Here is a 19554-nt window from a genome sequence, read left to right on the forward strand (position 1 = left end):
GGCTTCGTCCACGATGTCTCGCCTGTAGCCATGTTCGCGAAGTATCGCTCGCCATTGTCACTGTAGCACTCTAGCCACTGTGACGTCTGCCCTTCTACTTCCTCTTGATCGGAAGAACTGCACTCGTCCAAAGTAGCAGACGCCGTCAACGCTTCCTCCATTTGATCGGAGACTGCCACAAGACTCTTCAAGATCCTCACAAGTGGTCCACAAAAATGCAAGTTGAAGACGTCGAATCGTTGATAAGGTCAATTCATTTTTCCATACAGCCTTCCTATATCCCCCAAGGCCTCGATCCTGATGCAGACAGCTTTACATCTTCCACTTATTCTCCACTGAGTTTGACCACTAGCTGCAAGTCCTGCTTCAAACAACAAAGCAACAACGCAAAATTCATGAAAGCGGAGACGTACCATCTGTGTCGTCCCTCCTTACACGTAGAACATGCAGTCCAGCATGTTCTTGTGCACGCCTGCGAAGTCGAAGTTGGACGAGCTCGACAAGTTGGTGCTCATCGACGCAGTGTCCGACGATCCTTCGTACAAGAAGAACCGAGCACGTCCAGCAGCAAGGTGCGCATAGTACGCTGGAGTCGCGAACGACACCGAGCGGGTACACCGCACAAACGTGTATCCGAGGTGGTACGTGAGTCTCTGCAGCTCGTCGGCAGTCATCCTGTTCTCATCATGCAGCACCGTGTAGTGACACGGAACACTCGTGCCTTGGATGGCACTGTGGCCATACAAGAAGAAGTCGAATCGGTGTGGACTCACGACGTCCGTGTCGAGCACGGTGCCCGGCACCACATTACCCTTGCGGTCGGCGTCTCGAGGATTTATTCGGAAAGCTCGCATGTGGTGGCGCTTGTTGACCACCACGAAGGTCACGGGCGGGTTGTAGTCGTCCGATAGCATCTTGAACGTCTTGCGTAGAGCTCGCATTTCGGTTTGTAGAATATCGTAGAAGCGGCCTTCGCTAACGCCATCGCGGTAATAGATGACGCGCTCGGGTTGGCGGTTGGTGCTCTGGTAGAACGCCAAGAAGAGATCACGCAGCATATGCGGCAATTGCTGTATGTCGTTTGCTGCTTTTTGAGCTGCCACACGCCCAATGTACTTGGCCGAGTACGCGTCCATCGACGCCACAACAGACGCAATGGAAGGTCGAGAGCCCATTCCAGAGCGTGGGTGCTCGACGTCAGCCCCGATCACGATTGTAGGGCATGTACTGATGAGCGGTAGAGGCTCTCGAAGCACAGAGTTCTTGCCACTCAACTTCATGTTCATCTTCAAGCACACATTCGCACACACCTGCGGGTTGGCTTTGCGCAGGTTTGTCGCGACGATGCATTGGCTTGGGATCCCCAGCACCGTGTCTGACATGCGCTTGATCCGGCCGTACGAGACGGATCCCTTGTCTTGCTTAATCACCAAAATGAGCTGAGGAGCGCCGTTGCCACGGGTTTCCAGCTCTTGGAAGCAGAACTTCATCAGATCCTCCACTTCTACCCGTTTACAGGAAGAGCGATCAATCACCGGTGGACTTCGACACTCCACCGAAAGTCCGCACTTACTCGCAGTGTCCACCAGTATCCCAATGAAATTATTCACATCGCGAGGACTCACATTAGCGTCCACCACCACTCCCCAGTTGCGAAGTACCGCGCCGTGGACAAACTTCTTGTCTCTCAAATTCCACTGGCCACCCGACGGGCGCTCAGAAACATTCGCGTACTGCACGTCGGGAGGATCGAGCACACGCGCCTCCGCCGTCTCGAGTTGCTGGTCGACCTCCAGCCCGAAAGCAGCCAAGTACGGATCGTTCTCAAATCCTGCTTGACGGATCTGACCCAGTATGGTCTCTCGACGCTGATGAGGCGGCTGACTGGTCTGGCGAATGATCTCGGCCGTATCGAGGTCGTTGATATTCGGACAGCGCTGCCCCGGTGCGACTTCGCACAGCTCGATCGGCAGCCACTTCTCTCTGCCAGCTTTCCTACTGCCCACGTTCACAAGCGGCAGATTCGGGTATCGAAGTCGCATGTTGTACTTCTTGTAAAAGTAATCAGCCACGCTCATCGTCTCGCCCTTGATATCCACCAAAGTCCGGTCGGCACGATCAGGACTGACACCAAAGATGGCGCGCTTGCGGTCTTTGCGGTGTGTCGGGTACACTTCTACTTTGCGTAGAGCTCGCGCCAAGCTCCGCATATCTCGCTCTGAGAGACCGTGTGCATCTGCAGGAGAGCGAACATTAAGAGCCGAAGTCGCCAGCTTCATGAGCTCACAGGGCTGGTAGAACACACTGGCAGCCTGGTCAATGTTCAGCAGCAGCTTCTTCTCCGCCACGCGAATGGCTTGGTGGTATCCCCAGCACAGCTCTTTGCCTCCTTTCAATTCGTGCGTCTTTTTCATAGCGAAGAAATTGCGTCCAACTGAAACGAGGCGCTGGGCTCCAAGGTGACGTGCAACAATGTCGAGTGCCTGAAGAACGGGCATCACATTCTCGTCTGGGTTTCGGTAGTGCTCCTCAACACTCTGAAGAGCGATAGTCTCCGCTAGCTTCACCTTGACAATGAATGTTGGCGGACCTCGCCGACGAAAGCCTCCATCTTTCTGCTGCTCCGAACTCGGTCTGTCCGGGTTCACGTCTGGGAAGTCTCGGGCGTTCCACTCGAACTTTTGCGGTGCGAACAGTGCCGACATACCGTCGTGAACGACTCGAACGCCTCCCAACTCGGCTTTGTACTGAGTCAGGGCAGCGTTGATCACGTTACGTACCAAAGCTCGAGGCAGAAGTCGTGCAGGCTGAGGAGGATGTGGCTTTTGGTCCTTCGTGGGCGAAATGATCTCGTCGGGATATGGTGTACGCACAACGTCGACGTGATACTTGAACACCTCAACGGGAGCTTTGTCCAACGAGATACTGAAGTAGTTCACATTCATCTTCATCGTTCTGCCGTCTTTGCCGAAACCTGGGCGTCGGCAGACCCGCGTCTCCATCTGCAGCTCAGGGTCTTCCGGGTTGATCTTCAGAGGAGGAGCACGGCCGCTCCATAGCTCTTGTTTGCGTGGGTCCATGATTGAGTTGCCAATCTTCTCATAGCCACATCCGCGAACATCACCAATGTCTTGACCTTGTTCAGCACGTCCACGACCGTTACCATAGCCTCGGCCGCCAGAGCCGCCGTAGCGACTATCGTGAAAATTCGATCCGCCATAGCCGTTGGGACGAGAGTTGGCCTCTCCACCGTAGCTTCGTCCAGTTTGGCTTTGGGTGCTTCGGGGATTGTCTTCATAACGTGTATCACCGCGAGAGTGATCGTCATGTCTGTTACACTGAACGTTGTCGTACTCGCGACCTTCATAAGAATTGGAGTGGCCTTGGTCGTATCGGCCAGACGAACTACCAGACGACGACGTGTCGTAGCTGCCACGTCTTGATCCGCCATAGTCGTGATTACTATAGCTACGCGCCGAAGCTTGGCCGTCGTAGTTATAGCTTTGACGGGATCGGCCGTCGTCACCGTTGCCGTAGCGTTGAGTTCTGGTGTCACGACTGTCACTACTGTAGCTTCGGTCATCATAGTCTCTGGGGCGATTTTCGTTGTACCTTCCACCGTTACGATCGTCACATCCGCGTTCGTTGTAGTTACGGTTGTAGGAAGCACCTTGACTGCGGTAGTCGTATCCAGTGCTGCAGCTCCCATTGTCGGGACCATAGCGTCCACCACGTTGCGAGTCAAAGTCGCGGGCGCTGGAGTCACTCCTGTAGCTTCCTCGAAGGGTGTAGTCGTCATAGCCAGAGGATCGAGAGCTGTTGTAGCTCCCATTGCTACTGCCGTGAGAATCGTAGCCACGCTGATCGTATCCCATTGTGTTGTGTCTTGCTTGGGTCGTTCAGGAATGACAACAAGCCGAATGAGTGGCAAAAGTGCTAGGGATCTGCACTTTCAACCGCCTTGAAGCCGAGCGAGTCTGCAGCGTTTTGTTACAACCACTGGGCACTCTCTCAGTCGACTTGTCCCGGATACGACCGATTCACCGAAGGAAACCACCCCATCGAGACACGGCGGGCGCGTGCGTGACGTTTGTCTTTCGGTTGCAGCCAGCGAGACAACCGAGCAAGTGCAAGGGATCGGCAGCTGTCGTATACTCCAGGAAACCTGTTGGAGTCGTGTAGAGTGAAGAAATACCCAACAGATCTAGCTTTTGTGAAGGCAACACTGCAGATATCTGTACCCGATCCTGCCTGTGTCGCTCGCTGAAATGGCCTTTCCTGTCTTCCGCACTCTCATTACTCTGCGTCGCTAGGTACTCAGCTACCAAAATATGGAGCAGCAGAATACGGCCAAGCTCACAACGAGATGCACTCCAGGCCGTGTGTCTGGCTGTCCTCGTAGTTGGTGACAGCCACACCTTCGCGACTTCGTAGCATCTCTCACAGCTTATGTTCTTTTGTGTCCACGCGCACTTGTTGGAATGGGCCAATCTAACTCAATGTTTTCAATCTCCGATCCTCCACTTTGATGATTGAGATGGGAGGCTCTTGCCAGGGCTACTTTCTCAGTCTCTGTTCAAGAGATGCTAGCCCTTGGCTCTTGGTCGCCAAGTTGGTGCGCTAGCGCTTCCTTCACAGTGGGCCATGTAAAGCAACTGCAGCCAAGATAATAAAAGCGAGCCATCGCCTTCGGCAAGTGTCTACATGTAGATGAGCTGCTTCTTCCGGAAGTCTGCTGCATCGTCTCCAACTCCACACATCACCATTTTCATAAAGTAGTTTTCCTCTCGCCAACGCATTTTCAACCGACTTCGCGAGCTCGTGTCCTTCGGTGTAAGAAAACTCGTACTCGAAACAGTGCAGTTGGAAACTGATAGGCGAAGCGATTGTGTGTGGTGTTGATGTTTTCCTCGAAAGTGCGTGCAACCACGTCAGAACACGACCAACGACGTAAAAAGAAAAAATACGTGAGAGCTTTCATCACCCAAACTGCTACTTTCATCATCGTGTGCCAAAGGCACAGGTGCCCAACGCAAAGGCTGCAGTCAATAACGCAGGCGACGAAGACCGAAACTATCGGTCATGAGTGGGAGACCAGCATGTCGAGTAAGCACCGGACCCTCCGCCACGAATGTTACCAGCGGCACAACACGATGCATTGTTCTCCATTAGTCCTGACTTGGCCGTCTCTTGAGCACAAGACGCTGTCGCCACTAGCCTTGGAGCAGCTTGCAGGCTCCATCCAAAGCCTGCTGAGCACCCACCAATAAAGAGATTCCAGAGCTGACAGAAGTCACAGTAACACCCGCCGGTGTCCCGACAAGAAGATTTTAACCTCCGATGTATTCCACAAATTGCAATTTAGGCTCCACTTTGCAATACACGGAAATCATCATCTCGAAAACACCAGGACCAGTTGGCTCGAATGGAATGTTGATAGTTACAGATGCACTCGTTGCACTCGCGTTGTCGGCAATAAGCGACTACTGTACAGAGCAACGATGCAACAATTCAAATTTCAAAACTGAGAGACCGAACCGCCATCGCGAGAGTACAGCTGAGTCGCTGGCAGGCACGGGTTAGAATAAACTGTGCAGCACTTCGCTGCTACTCTGGATGGCTGGCACTACTTTCTTCACTGCAATTCTTCTGCTCTTCTGCCGGTCGTCTCCCTCGTCAAAACTACGGGAAGTTACATGTAGAACATTCGGTTAAGGACATTCGAGTGCACCTCGGCGAACTCAAAGTTCGACGCATTCGAGTTGTACGAGCCCACAGTGGACGCACCGTCCGAGCCCTCGTTCAGGTAGAAGCGAGCTCGAGCAGCAGCCAAGTGCGCGTAGTACACGGGTGTCACGAAAGACACCGAGCGCGTGCATCGAGAGAACGTGTACCCCAAGTGGTACGTGAGGCGCTGAATATCCTCGGCAGACATTTTATTTTCGTCGTGCAGCACAGTGTAGTGTCCAGGGACAGTCGTGCCTTGGATGCCACTGTGGCCGTACAAAAAGAAGTCGAAGCGATGAGGGTTCACAACACCAGTGTCGATCACCGTACCAGGCATCACGTTGCCCTTGCGATCGGCATCACGAGAATTCACCGCGAACGCTCGAAGATGGTGACGCTTGTTCACTACCACGAACGTCACGGGCGGGTTATAGTCTTCCGAGATCATCTTAAACGCCTTCCGCAGTGCACGCATCTCTGTCTGCAGGATATCAAACATTTGGCCCTGACTGACACCGTCACGGTAGTAGACCACCCGCTCTGGTTTGCGCTTCGTGTTTTCGTAGTAGGCCAAAAAGAGTTCACGAAGCATGTTCGGTAGCTGCTGGATGTCACTCGAAGCTTTCTGGGCTGCCACACGTGCAGCATATTGAGCAGAGTAGCGATCCATTGAGGCCACAACTGCAGCGATCGATGGTCGGCCACCCATACCAGAACGCGGGTGCTCCACATCAGCACCGATGATAATTGTGGGCTCACTGCTGATCAATGGTAGCGGGTCGCGTAGTACTGCGTTTTTGCCATTGAGTTTCATGTTGATCTTCAGACAAACGTTGGCGCAGAACTGCGGGTTGGCTCGAGGAAGATTCTGAGACGCAATACACTGACTTGGCAGACCGAGAACCGTATCAGACATGCGCTTCACATCTCCGTACACTGGGGAATTCTTGGCCGGCAATATGACTAAGAGGAACTGCGGAGGGCCCAGGTTACGTCGCTCGAGTTCTTGGTGGCACATCTTCATCAGTTCCTCGACCTGAGCTCCGCTGTACTGGTCCTGATGGATCAAAACGGGCCTCTTGTCGTCGAATGGGAGTCCACGCTGATCACCTAGGTCCGTCAGTTTGCCGACAAAGTTCTGGGCGTCTCGCTCACTCACGTTAGCTGCGACAATCACTCCCCAGTTGCGAACCGGAACGCCCTCCACAAACTTCTTGCCATTCAGACTCCACTGTCCACCATAAGGACGCTCCGATACGTTCTGGTACTGGACATCAGGTGCGTCCATGACACGAGCTTCGGTAGGCTGGAGACGTTGGTCCACTTTAATCCCAAACGCAGCGAGGAACGGGTCGTTCTCGAAGCCGGCCTGGCGGATTTGCTCGAGGATATTCTCTTGGCGGCTGCGAGGAGGTTGGCTCGTCTGGCGAATGATCTCAGCAGTATCGAGATCGTTGATGTTGGCGCAACGCTGCCCCGGAGCCACCTCGCACACCTCTATGGGCAGCCAATTCTCCTTACCAGGACGCTTGCTGCCCACGTTGACCAACGGCAAGTTCGGATAGCGCAGCTGCATGTTGTACTTACCGCTGAAGTAGGCCGCCACCGACATGTTCTCGCCCTTAATGCTCACCATCGTCATATTGGCAGGTTGGGCACTGACTCCGTAAATCGCGCGCTTGCGGTCCTTTCGGTGGGTGGGCACCACCTCAATCTTGCGTAGTGCACGTGCCAGGGACTTCATATCTCGTTCCGCGAGGTCTCGTACGTCTTCGGGGCCTCGCACACGCAGAGCTGCCACTGCAAGCTGCATCAGAGGACCAGGTGAGTAGAAAACGGTGGCTGCTTGGTCGACATTCATCAACAACTTGTGGTCGGCGAGACGAAGCGCTTGATGGTAACCCCAGCAGAGCTCCTTGCCTCCTTTGAGCGTGTGCGTCTTTTTCATCGTGAAGAAGTTGCGTCCTACAGCGATCAGACGTTGAGCTCCAAGATGCCGTGCCACCACATCAAGGGCCTGGAGTATAGGCATGACGTTCACGTCCGGGTTGGAGTAGTGTTCCTTCAAGCTGGAGGTGGAAATAGTCTCGACCAGCTTCATCTTGACAAGGAAAGTGCGTGGGCCTCTGAATCCCCGACGCTGAGCACCGTCACCACCTGCCGGCTGCGGAGGAGCTGCTGGAGCCGCACTGGGGCCGTCTGGATTGACGTCTGTAAAGTCCTTGGCATGCCACGGCAGCAATGCCGGCGAATACAGCGCGGCCATACCGTCATGAACCACACGGAGCCCACCAAACTCCGATTCATATTGACGAAGCGCAGCATTGATCACGTTACGCACCAGCGAGCGAGGCAGAGGACGCTCTGGACGTGCCTCTCGCTTGGGAGGTGCATCTGTCAACGCATCCGTCATCTCCACATCCTTAACGTCCTTGCCCTCTTGCTTCGGTTCGTCACCCATGCTTTCGTCCTTCTGGTCGGGGGCTGAAGGGCCATACTTAGAGTCGGCTTGAAGGTCTGGCGAGCGCTCCACAGTCACATGGTACTTGAAAATCTCTGGAGGTGCCGTGTCGAGCGAAACGCTGAAGTAGTTGACGTTCAACGGCGTCGTCTTGCCGCTCTGAGCGATGCCTGGACGACGACAAATCTGTACTTCTTGTTGCAGGTCGGCATCGTCGGCACGGACTTCACGAACACCGGCTCGACCGCTCCATTCTTCTTGAATGCGTGGGTCTTCGATAGGGTTTCCAATCTGCTCGTAGCCGGCGCCGGAGATGACACCTGCACCAGGTCCTTCTTGTCCTCGAGAGCCACCACCTCCACCACGGCCTCTTCCTCCAAAGCCACCTCTGTCACCTCCATGGGAACGATCTCCTCCTCGTCGGTCGCCGCCTCCAAGGTCTCCTTGTCGACTATAGTTGCGGTCGTCTCGTCCGTGATTGCCACCTCCATTCCCACCGCGGTCATCTCGTCCTTGATTGCTACTTCCATTGCCACCATAACCGCGATCATGACCCGCTCCACCGTAGCCTCGATCATCTCGTCCTCTTCCGCCATATCCGCGATCTTCTCCACGGTCACCGCCTGCATTATAGCCGCGATCATCACGACCGCCGTATCCACGGTCTCCCTGTCCGCCTGAACTGGCACTGTCTCGGTAACCACGGTCGTCCCGCCCAGCGTACCCTCCACGTGAGCGATCATCGTAACCCCCACCCGAATACCCGCGAGAGCGATCATCATAGCCTCCACTTCCACTGCCGTAGCTGCCGCCTCCTCGACTCTGGTCGTATCCACCTCGATTATCGTAGCCCGACGAGCCACCGTACCCCCCATGAGTAGAGGAACCTTCGTACCCTCCTCGGTCGTCGTACCCAGAGCCTCCATGGCCACTTCCACCGCCATAAGAGCCTCCTCGACTGCTGCGATCATCATAACCACCGGAGTTGTAATCTCCTCGGCTGCCTTCGTACCCTCTCGACCCGGAGCCGTAACCCCCTCCGCCGCCACGACTGTAGTCATCGTGCCCAGACGACGATCGGCCATAGTCGCCACCGCGGGAGTCGTAACCCCCACGCTGGTCGTACCCTCCGCGTTGATCGTAGCCTTGCTGCCCGCGTTGATCGTAACCTTGTGCCTGCCCGCGTTGATCGTAACCTTGTTGCCCGCGTTGGTCGTAACCTTGTTGCCCGCGCTGGTCGTACCCGTGATGCCCGTGCTGGTCGTACCCTTGCTGCCCGCGCTGGTCACTGTAGCCGGCTTCACTGCTGCTCGGGCGATTGGGGTCGTCGTAGCCGCGGCCGCGCTGGTCGCTGTAGCCGTAACCTCCTCCCCCGTTGTAGCTCATGGTCCTTCTTCAGGTCAGATGATCGCGTATCCAACGGTAACTTATAATGCATGTACCGTCGGTAACGCTCGACAATGCATTGAGTAGGACACTATAGTGAGGGAATAAGATTGGAAACGTTATCTTCAAGGTCCACACACGAGTCCAACGAAGCGCTCGAATTTAAATGGTGTACATCTTCGTGCTCCTGACTATACTGCTACAGTTGAGTGGACGGGGATGTCCACTGGTACGCTAAACGAGGGATGCACTCTATTTGTTCGCCGTGAACTTTGCCTTGCTGTCCTCGCCCGTAAGCTGCAGCACCTTGTATGGGATGTTTGTCTCATCGAGCTCCTTGGCGATACCCAGCTCGGCTCGTAGCGTGTACTGCGAAATGTAGTCCCAAGTATCAAAATGTTTTTGCATTTCAGGGTCTGGGTCAGCGTACCAGTCGTCTGTGAGTTAGAAGCAAATACACCTGCACGTTAGAGTCCGAGTTGACAAATTTTCTTCCCATAAGAGCGAATACTTACGTCGAATGAAGTCCTTGTCCCGCATATCAAAGTGTGACATCATATGCTCGTACGAATTGTAAATCTTCTTGTCACTCAATAGTGGCAGGGCAGGTTTGAACTTGGGATCAATGTGCTTCATCATAAGTTTTTCCCAGTCAACCGTTTCGAAGAATGAGTGCTCCATAAACTCAGCGAATCCCTTTTCAGGGTTGCAGCCTAGTCGATGCTCCGTTGACACCTCCAGCAAGCGTTTTAAGAATTCTTGTGCGTTTCGCGTAAGATGCAAAGGGAATGTCACGCCCTGTGTCATTTTTTGGAGCTCTATCTTGTGTTGGGTCCGTGGAGATAGTCGGAAGATCTCCTCATTTGCCACTTCTTGGAAGAAGTTACCGCTCGAATGCATGCTAAATGGCTGGAATCCACACATCAACTCGAACAGCGTGACTCCGAGAGACCAGAAATCCACTGCAAATGTGTATCCCGGACGCTGGTCACGTTTCACTAGCTTACCGGATATGATCTCGGGTGCCATGTAGCCTCGCGTACCGACAGTTGTTTTCCGGCGCGTGAGTTTCGGCTGCATTGGCGTATACCGATAGTCCCCAGACTCTTCTTTCTTCAGCTTCAGTGGGTCGAACCCTGCTGCAAGTCCCATGTCAGCAAGAATTACGTGTCCATCTTCCCCAAGCAGCACGTTGCCAGGCTTCAAGTCTCGATAAATAAGCCCCAATTCGTGCATGTGGTTGAGTGCTAGACCGATTTCGGCTGCATAAAGTCGAACTCGATCCTCGTGGATATAGCCATCTCGTGACGACTTGAGCGCGTCGCCCAAGTCTCCTCCGCGCACAAGCTCTGTCACGATTATGGCGTGTGCTGGAGTCTGAAAACTGTAGTGCATGTCTAGGACAAACGGGTTGTGGCAGATCTGCAAAATGTCCTTCTCTGAAGTTATTTGGCTTAGCTGATCGTGGTGCTCGTCCAACAGACCAGTCTTTAGTTGGATCTTCATAGCTAAAGTAACTGGGACGTAAGATACTAAACATGTTAGAGAAAACCAGCATCGCAGCTTACCGTAGTGCTTGCCGGTCGACTTCTTGCGTGCATGAACGACACGACCAAAACCACCGCTGCCCAGTAGCTCCAGGTACTCAAAGTCTTCGATTGTGACCTTATTGTATGTATCCTTCAAGTCTTTCTTATACGCCTCGTACTCCGGTGAGGACTTAAACCGCAAGAACGTGTTTTGACACATATCGTTCACGATGTTGGCCATGAGAGGATCGAAAAAGTCGACTGTCGCGCTCGAGCCGTGATTTTCTTCCAACTCTGCAATCTTTTTCTGCATTGGCAAAGAGTCAAGACAAAGCAGGTTTTAATAAGTATTATCGAAATACCGTGCAGTGTAATTTTAAAAGCACACAGAACAACGCACGTCGTAGAGAGCAATAAGATCGGAAGTGATACTGCCGAGCGCCATGGTTGACCCGTTCTTGATGTACTTGCGGTAGATGAGTTTGGCCATCGATTTGCGGTAGCCAATAGATGGAGCTTCCCTGAATTCCTTAATCTCGACCCAGCAGAAGAAGGACTCGGACGTCATGATCTTTTTGGCGAAAGTACCAATGTGTTTCTGCCCCACGGGGTCATGCAGCACGTGCAGCAGTTCCTGCTCATTCGTAGACACCTCTCCATTGCCGACAGGAAACGGTTGTGCAATTTTCCATTGTGTCTTGGCAGCCACCAACGGTGCGTGGTGCGGCTTGTTGGCCAGGTTCAGGAACGCCGTGACGATCCGGGATGGCGTCTGCAGACGCATCGATCCATTCGAGTCGCTCGGCACAGACGCTCCAGCGCCCATGGTGACACCTACCAGCTGCCGTTTCTGATCACTTTCCCTTCAATGCAACCAAGCCAGCAAGGTTATCTATCGCACGTCCCCCAACAGGCGATGAAACGAACTAGTGCTTCTAAGAGTGCGAGCTGGACGAACGTAAATATAGCGCGTTCACTTGCTGTATTTACAGGATGCCCCCCCCCCCCAAGAACACGAAAAGACATGGAGTGTCTTTGCACGAGGAATCGCTATTTTTACCTTATGTTCTTCGTCACTGGAAGCTGCCCCCCTGCAAGCTTTTTGCAGACTAGTGACGTAGTCAATGCAATGCTTGCACCACTTCTTTCGTGTAGACAAAACCGCCGTTAGCTTTTGATGAGAAATTATTAGTGCAAGAGTGATTCGTAAGCTGAACAACAACAGGACACAGTGGTCGCTAAATGCAATGAATTTATTGCATTTATTACTTGGAATCGAACTCCTTCCACTGTAAAAAAAACTTCTATAATCCCAAGTGCCTTTTGGAAGGAGGTACGTGTACATGTTTTAATTTTGCTTGCTGATTTAAAAAAAAGATCTCTTGACTCATGAGATCTATTTTTGAGTCATGAGTGATCCATGCCATACCGTGTCTGCGTTACAGCTTCCTGCATTTAGAGGAAACCTAAACACGGGACATGCATGACGCAACGTAGCCTCGTTAGCTCATTCACTTCGCAAGTGCCGACCAGTCCCCGATTTCAACCAATACGTTCACATGACCATGACCAAGCAGGACGAGATCAAGACCATGCAGCTGTACCGTCATTTGGATCGGATTGATCGTCGCCTGAAAGAGTTGGGCTACACCAGCAAGGACATCCCAGTGGATCCGGAGCAGTTAGGTACTCTGGACTCGCTACATTTCTTCGGCGACGAGCCTATTTGTCACATTGTGGCGCTGCTGGACGAAACTCCGAATGAAAAGAAGGTGCTGGACATCGGTACGGGCTTCGGAGGCACAGCTCGACTGCTAGCACACCGTAGTGGGTGCAAAGTGGACGCTTTGGAGTTACAACCCGACCTGAGTGAGGCTGGTCGAGAGCTCACTCGACGTTGCGGACTAAACGACCAAGTCTCGCACTTGAGCGGGGACTTCTTGGAGCTTCCAATTCGAAAGAAAGAGTACGACGCAGTGATAGGGTTGCTGTGCTTCCTGCATATCGGCCATTGGCGCCAGCTCTTCCAACGGTGCTACGATAGTCTCAAACCAGGTGGGTTCCTGTATGTCGACGATTTTTTTCTTCGTGGGGAAAACTTGACACACGAAGACAAACTCACGCTCAAGCAAGATATTTACTGCTCCGATTTACTGCGTCAAGAGGAGATTCGAGCTGTACTGAAAGCTTGTGGCTTTGAGGAGCTCGATTTTCAAGATATGACGGACAAGTGGCTGCCGTATGTGTCCGACCGATCCACACAGTACCATGCAGCACTGGAAACCCACAAGGCTCGTGACGGCGAGGCGGCAGCTCATGACCTTGACCACTTCTACTCTCGTGTAGCACTTCTATTCCGTGCTGGAAATGTGGGAGGTTACACGCTGATCGTGCGTAAACCGCTTTGATATTTTGGATTTAGTTTAGCAGTGTAGCAGCAGTACCTAGCTCTTACAGAATCTCTTGCCTTCAGTAAAATTCACTTATACACATTGGGTGCTGCCATTCTGGGCAAGCCAGTCCTTACATGATGCTCATGACGCTTTCGTCCTTGATCATGGCTTCCTTGTCCCACGACTGCTGTTCAGCTCCTTCCGCAACGTTATCCTCTTGCTCCCCGGGCAAAGTAAACGCCTTGAGCAGCGCTAGCGCGTTTTTGGGCTGATCGAGTGGCACCATGTGGCCCGCCTCGTACACTTGCTGGAAGGCAAAAGGTCCGACCTGACGGATGCGGCCAGCCTTCTTGCCGTCCACGAGCCATTCCTTGTCTTCTGCAGCCAGGAACTCTTCGTGCTTGCTCCATGGCAGCTCCAAAGTCCAGGCCTTGCATCCCATCCAGTTCACAATGAAGTCGGCGTCACCGGCATACACCAAGCCCCTAATTCCAGCTTCAAGCATGGGCGGCACCAGCTGGTGAAAGTTCTTCATCCAGTCGAACGAAAAGCCCGCGTGGACTTCCATGTTGCAGCTCTGCCACTTGGCGCTCTTGGGGCTCACATGCAGCTTCTTCAACGTGCTCTTCAGTCTCAGGAACTTCTCAACATGACTGAAGTCGTAGCACATCGGAGGATGTTCGCACTTGGACCTCACATCGTACACATTCAGCCCCGACACAGAATAGGGAGCAACAAGAGCGGCATTGCAGAATGCCTGAGCTGCCAGACACGCTGCTTTTGTCGTTTGGCAGCTGTAAATCATACCCACGCAGGGTGACACCGCAGCTTTCATTGCCACGTACACGGGATACGACACAGCCTTGACGCCGTATGTATTGTTGTAGGCCATGTCCGGGTAGTACTTGTACTGCACTTCAGGGTCGGTGAGGCCGTTCCCAATTCCAAAGCCCTTCAAATTAATTTCCACAGGTCCCTCCTTTTGCTGGTTGCCAGTAAAGATTCTGTGAGCGATCGCGGGCACGTAGTGGCCGGCGTAACTCTCTCCGAAGACGTAGAAGGGGAGTTTTTGATACTCTGGCAAGGCCTTGAAGAATTCTTGCAGGAAGTGGAACATGTCGTCGCCCACCTCCTTCTCTGACGTGTCGTATTCACGCCTGTCTCCGTAGCTGAAGCCCACACCCACGGGCTGGTCGATCCACATGACATTGGCACGCTCGTTCCACGAATACGGATTCTTCTTGAGTGACAAGTCGTCGTTCACGGAGCACGGGCCGTTTTCCTGCAGTAAAGCCAAGATGGAGCTGCATCCAGGACCGCCAGTAAGCCAGATGATCAGCGGATCGGTCGAGGGACTGCCGCGTGATTCGAAGAACCAGTAAAAGTAGTTCTTCGACTTGGAGCCTGTTATCTTGAAGTAGCCACTCAACTGCTTGGTCGAGTCACAAAAATCCTCGTCCACCGAGTTCATAGTGAGGCTGTAGCTGGTGGCATTGAGAGAAGAGGCGGAGGCGGTGCATGCCAGCAGCGCCAACGAGAGCAGGAATCGACGCATTGGACACCGAAAGGGGGGGGGTCGACGATCTTTTTCTGAGAAACGATTGTGTGAAAGCGTAATTTCATGTTGCAAAATCCTTTGCTTTCGAAAAAAACGTTATATTACTATTAAATATTTTAAAGTTTATTAGTAGCTGAGCCTCGCTTCTGCTCAAGTATTATAAATACTTTTAAATCGGTACTATTATACCATTTCAAGAGCTACAGCTCGTTTTAATGGTCCTGTTTAGTCCACCCCGCAAAAACAGGGGTAGTACTGTTTGGGCTTAGACTATTCTGTTGGAAGGATTGGCGTCACACATGTACAATGGTAGCCTACTAAAAGTGTAGCTGTAACCGTCCCCACAAGTGCGGAATTTCAATGTATTTTTGACTGTAACAACCCGATACCATTTAGTAGTACTTAAAGGTATGTTTCGTAGCTCTACTTGTATTTTAAGTAGTACTTCTAGCAATTTGTGGGCTAATTTATTTCACACAGTACTACTAAAATGAAATTCTGTAGTAGAATTACTACTTTGTAGATTTTGCTAATACTACTAGTAGTAATACAGTAATAGAACAGCAAGTATTAGTATTACTAGTAGTAATACAGTAATAGAACAGCAAGTATTGATATTACTAAGGAAAAATACTACTACTACAGTAGTTGTAGAAGAAGAGGTCTATTATCCCGGTCACCAAAGCTTGGACGAACTTTGAGACACAAAGTTACCCCTTTCCCTACATGAAACCCATATCAGCATTTAGATATAAGGGGTAAGAACGGGCGTAGATTCCGATTTTGATGTCCGTTTTTACGTATAATCAAGGCTTCCTATTCATTTTAGCCGTTTACAAAGTCATCTTTTTAATGCAGAATTGTTTGCATTTTTGAGACTGCCACGTGCACCAAATCAGCGAGTCTATTGGTCAAATCAAGATAACATGTGGCGATTTAAGTCTGAATAGAAAAGTTACCGCAATTTGGCGATTGTTAAAAAGAATATAATTGTGTTAGAATAAACTTGTGTATGGAATATACAATCGGTAAAAAACGGGCAAGCGAAAACTCATTCAGAGTCACTTCCTTCGTCATCTTCTGCACACTTGCCCTTAATAAAGCGCATCCTCCGCAAAACACGGCGAAGGGAACGAACAGAAATGTTGATGTTGTGCTCTTCCTTTAGGCGCTTCACTAACTTTGGGGCTGCAACAGGCTTGCCACTTGAGTTCAGTTCAGACACGAGTTCACGTACGAGCGGCTGTATGCTTTCACCGAACGTTCGAGGCCTACCAGATGGTTTTGAACCTTTCATCTGTCATAAATCATATTACGACCAGTGAAATTGTTAAGTATAAATAATAACAGAAACGCCACAAACCACCACTCACCGACGCAAACCTCTAGTCGTGGTTCTTCTCCCAATGGCTCCATATCGCTGAAATCGTGCCCGTCGCGAAGCCCAAACACTCGTGAACGTGATCCCTTACATCCTTCTTCCACAGTTGTGGCGAAGCAGCCTTTTTTCCTCGGATGTATTCGTACGTCTTTACCACCAAATATTTTTCAGCTGCAGTTAATTTCTTACCGGCGACCATTTGCTCAATAATGCTCCGCTGTCGAGCCTATGAAGCTGGGAAATGCATATTTAGACTCAAGGCTGTCGAATGCAGTTTCCTAGAGCTAATTCGAGTGACCGAGTATCGAGAAATACGCATCTATATTTAGGTCACATATATTACTGTTTTCCGTCCAGCCGGGATAATAGCGGCAAAAGCGTTTTTCAAGTAGTACTACTTTGTACTACAGTAGTACTACGTAGTTGGAATACCTTTTTACTGTCTTACTACAAAAACTAAACTACTTGTAGTACTACGAAGTACCGTAGTATTACGTACTACGTAGTACAACTGTAGTACGTCTACTACGGTATGCGTGGTGTTGATGGGGTTCCTCAGTAAAGTTTGATTTCTATGGAAGATTTCTCATCGTATAGATCAGTGTGGTGGTACGTTTATCCTCACAGGAACCCCGTTTGCGAAACGTCATTTTAGAAAATACATAGATCTCTGTGTTCTTCAGGAAAAAATTAGAGTTTAGTTAGCGTCACATCGACATCCGAAGACATCTCGACGGCCAGTGTATTTTTTCATCCTCAGAAGCACCTATCATGGGTCCATTCAGTCTCCGCTGATGCTTGTCGCCTCCGCTGTCGAAAATGAAAATGGCAACAAGATTCTCGTGTCACTGAGCCCTTCGCCAATCATTTTAGCGGGTCAGAACCCTGTATAAATAGATAAAATGGGTTTGACCCATGGACCCGTCAAGACACCCGTCAGATTTGATTGCAAAACGGCATCCAAATTGAAGAAACCGGTACACTATTGCTACAGGTGTCCACACTTCCTGTTGATCTGATCGGGACTCAATATAAATACATCTACCCGCGCTTGTAATATTCGTGCGGATGTGTCGTGAGGCGACTTGCTGCACGACTACCGCCGGCATTTCCTCACTTTGCTGTAACTTCCTCTTACATTGTCACGGAAACTATCTCATGAATGGGAAATTTTCTCGACAAATGCGGCTACGGGACCAAGCGTTCGCAAGAGAAGGCCTTCAACCGCGCGAATCATCTCAATAATTCGCTTTTGCAAATGCTTAGAGGTATTGGCCTAGATCACAAGCATCTCTTTGCTCTGTACCAAATATTTTCTGCCATGGATAAGGGTACGTGAGCCTAGCATATTCACGGCCGATGTGAAGGAGTACACCAACTAACTTTCGAGAGCTGCAGACAAATCGGGTGAGATCAATATGCTAGAGTTCTTCGACTACATCGGTTGGTGCAGTTTCCCGTGTTTCCACTACGTGTATGACGTAAGGAAGGATTCAAACCTCTTTTAATTATGTTAGATTTGAAGCGAAGTCGCTTTTCAGAAAAGGCATTTTCTGTCATGGATCGAAATGGTAGCGGTGAAGTGGACTTTATTGAGTTTGTGCTGGCGGTGTGGAACTACTGTACGTTCAACCACGCTAGCCTCATTCGATTCGCTTTCGACTTGTACGACGTCGATGGCAGCGGTGAGATCGAGCATGATGAGGTTGTGAGGTGTGTCCGAGAGGTATGGGGTAGCTCTTGGGAAACCAGTCCAAACGCTCACAAAATCGTGGAGAAGCTCGATGCAATCATGGAAAATACGGCAAATAATCGTCTCTCTGCGAATCTCTTTCAAGAGTTCGCTGTACGACACCCGATGCTATTGTTTCCTGCGTTTGAGCTTCAGATGGAGATTCAGCGGAAAGTGTTAGGAAAACGTTTCTGGTCTCGTGCGGCCGAGAAGCGCGGGTCGATCAACGTAGCAGCGCTGAACTGGGATCACGTTAAAGAAGTGACGTTGATATCCAGGAAAACTAGTTCCAAGCTGCTCACTTCGATGGAGGAAGATCTCGGCAGCCAACTTCAAACTAAGCCCGCATCAAATTGGTACGGGAGAGGTTCAGGCTTCCGACCGTTTGCTCATCGATCAAGACGCACGCTAGTCTCCAACACAAACAGCAAGGATGAGTCTAATGAGACTCCAGATGATGGATCAATCAAACTGCCGGAGCTGAAGCGAACGATGACTCCTGCAAAACGGGAAATTCGACGTCAGTCCGCTCCAGCCGCTACTACAAGACGAACGTCTAATGCCATGGACGCCAAAAGTGTTAAAGCTGCAAGTCCAAAACATATTTCACAAGATCTCGTCCGTCAGACGAATATACCAGGGTCGGTATCATGAGTATGGGAAACATGTAGCAGTAGTGCTAAAAAGATGATTTATTGCATGCGCTGATCCGGGGCGAGGGCAAGTTTTAGTTGATCTGCATTAATGTTAACATGATGCAAATGCATCGTGTTAGTCTACACCCAGATACATACACTGAGGGAAAAAAACGTACGCTGCTGTTGCTTGCTGTCATTTGAAGCTGGCGACGATGGCATTGCCGTTCTTACCAGGCTAGCCTTGTGCGACGAGTAGAATTTGCTGATAGCGCTCTGATCCAGCACTGCCTGATGATCGCGGATGGTCTGCCTGATGGCCGACACCTTGTGCTTCAGTCGATCCGCCTCGCTCTCCTGTAGCGAGACACAGTCATCACTAGCACTTCAACGTCCACACTACCTCCTTCCTGTCTCTCACCTGTTTCTCAATCGAGTTGACGATCGTCATGGACGCGTTTAGCAGATTTGACGCCAGGAGCTCGAGGGCCTGCTGCGCCTGGTTGTGTGCCTCGTCCAGATGCGCCTTCGTGACAGTCTTCTTGCTTGTAGAGGACGAACTGTCCGCATTGTAACCGAACGCTGACTCGTATATTGACGCCACCTCCTTCATGTAAGCTACGCTCTTGTCAAAGTTGCTCCAAACGCTCTCCTCATCCCCGGCATGGTCCACACTCTCCTCCATATCGTCGCTTTTCAATCCAGTCTAAGTGCGATTCGTACTTAGTGCAGCTCTTCGTTCGCCCAAAAAG

General features: G+C 51.3%; 7 protein-coding genes across 7 annotated transcripts; 2 read left to right on the forward strand and 5 right to left on the reverse strand.

Annotated features, from left to right (window-relative positions):
- Window positions 1–431: 431 nt before the first annotated feature.
- PITG_01443 (Argonaute4 (AGO4)) lies at window positions 432–3080 on the reverse strand (the record flags this gene model as incomplete). Its single annotated transcript, XM_002908062.1, has 2 exons — window positions 432–2807; window positions 2877–3080. 2 exons carry the CDS (start codon window positions 3078–3080, stop codon window positions 432–434), a joined length of 2580 nt encoding a protein of 859 aa, XP_002908108.1.
- A 2612-nt stretch (window positions 3081–5692) lies between these two features.
- Window positions 5693–8188, reverse strand: PITG_01444 (Argonaute5 (AGO5); the record flags this gene model as incomplete). Its single annotated transcript, XM_002908063.1, has 1 exon — window positions 5693–8188. One exon carries the CDS (start codon window positions 8186–8188, stop codon window positions 5693–5695), a length of 2496 nt encoding a protein of 831 aa, XP_002908109.1.
- A 1638-nt stretch (window positions 8189–9826) lies between these two features.
- On the reverse strand, window positions 9827–11929 carry PITG_01445 (protein kinase, putative; the record flags this gene model as incomplete). Its single annotated transcript, XM_002908064.1, has 4 exons — window positions 9827–10011; window positions 10090–11082; window positions 11143–11410; window positions 11504–11929. The coding sequence occupies 4 exons, from the start codon at window positions 11927–11929 to the stop codon at window positions 9827–9829; spliced, it is 1872 nt and encodes a 623-aa protein (XP_002908110.1).
- Window positions 11930–12647: 718 nt separating this feature from the next.
- Window positions 12648–13511, forward strand: PITG_01446 (uncharacterized protein; the record flags this gene model as incomplete). Its single annotated transcript, XM_002908065.1, has 1 exon — window positions 12648–13511. The coding sequence occupies one exon, from the start codon at window positions 12669–12671 to the stop codon at window positions 13509–13511; it is 843 nt and encodes a 280-aa protein (XP_002908111.1).
- Window positions 13512–13626: 115 nt separating this feature from the next.
- PITG_01447 (serine protease family S10, putative) lies at window positions 13627–15051 on the reverse strand (the record flags this gene model as incomplete). Its single annotated transcript, XM_002908066.1, has 1 exon — window positions 13627–15051. The coding sequence occupies one exon, from the start codon at window positions 15049–15051 to the stop codon at window positions 13627–13629; it is 1425 nt and encodes a 474-aa protein (XP_002908112.1).
- Window positions 15052–17853: 2802 nt separating this feature from the next.
- Window positions 17854–18604, forward strand: PITG_01448 (uncharacterized protein; the record flags this gene model as incomplete). Its single annotated transcript, XM_002908067.1, has 3 exons — window positions 17854–17878; window positions 17953–18428; window positions 18533–18604. 3 exons carry the CDS (start codon window positions 17854–17856, stop codon window positions 18602–18604), a joined length of 573 nt encoding a protein of 190 aa, XP_002908113.1.
- Window positions 18605–19137: 533 nt separating this feature from the next.
- Window positions 19138–19487, reverse strand: PITG_01449 (uncharacterized protein; the record flags this gene model as incomplete). The annotated part of the gene is made up of 2 exons (XM_002908068.1): window positions 19138–19156; window positions 19201–19487. The coding sequence occupies 2 exons, from the start codon at window positions 19485–19487 to the stop codon at window positions 19138–19140; spliced, it is 306 nt and encodes a 101-aa protein (XP_002908114.1).
- Window positions 19488–19554: the final 67 nt, after the last annotated feature.

The sequence above is a fragment of the Phytophthora infestans genome, genomic scaffold (assembly GCF_000142945.1).
Source record: "Phytophthora infestans T30-4 supercont1.2 genomic scaffold, whole genome shotgun sequence".
Classification (NCBI taxonomy): Eukaryota; Oomycota; class Peronosporomycetes; order Peronosporales; family Peronosporaceae; genus Phytophthora; species Phytophthora infestans.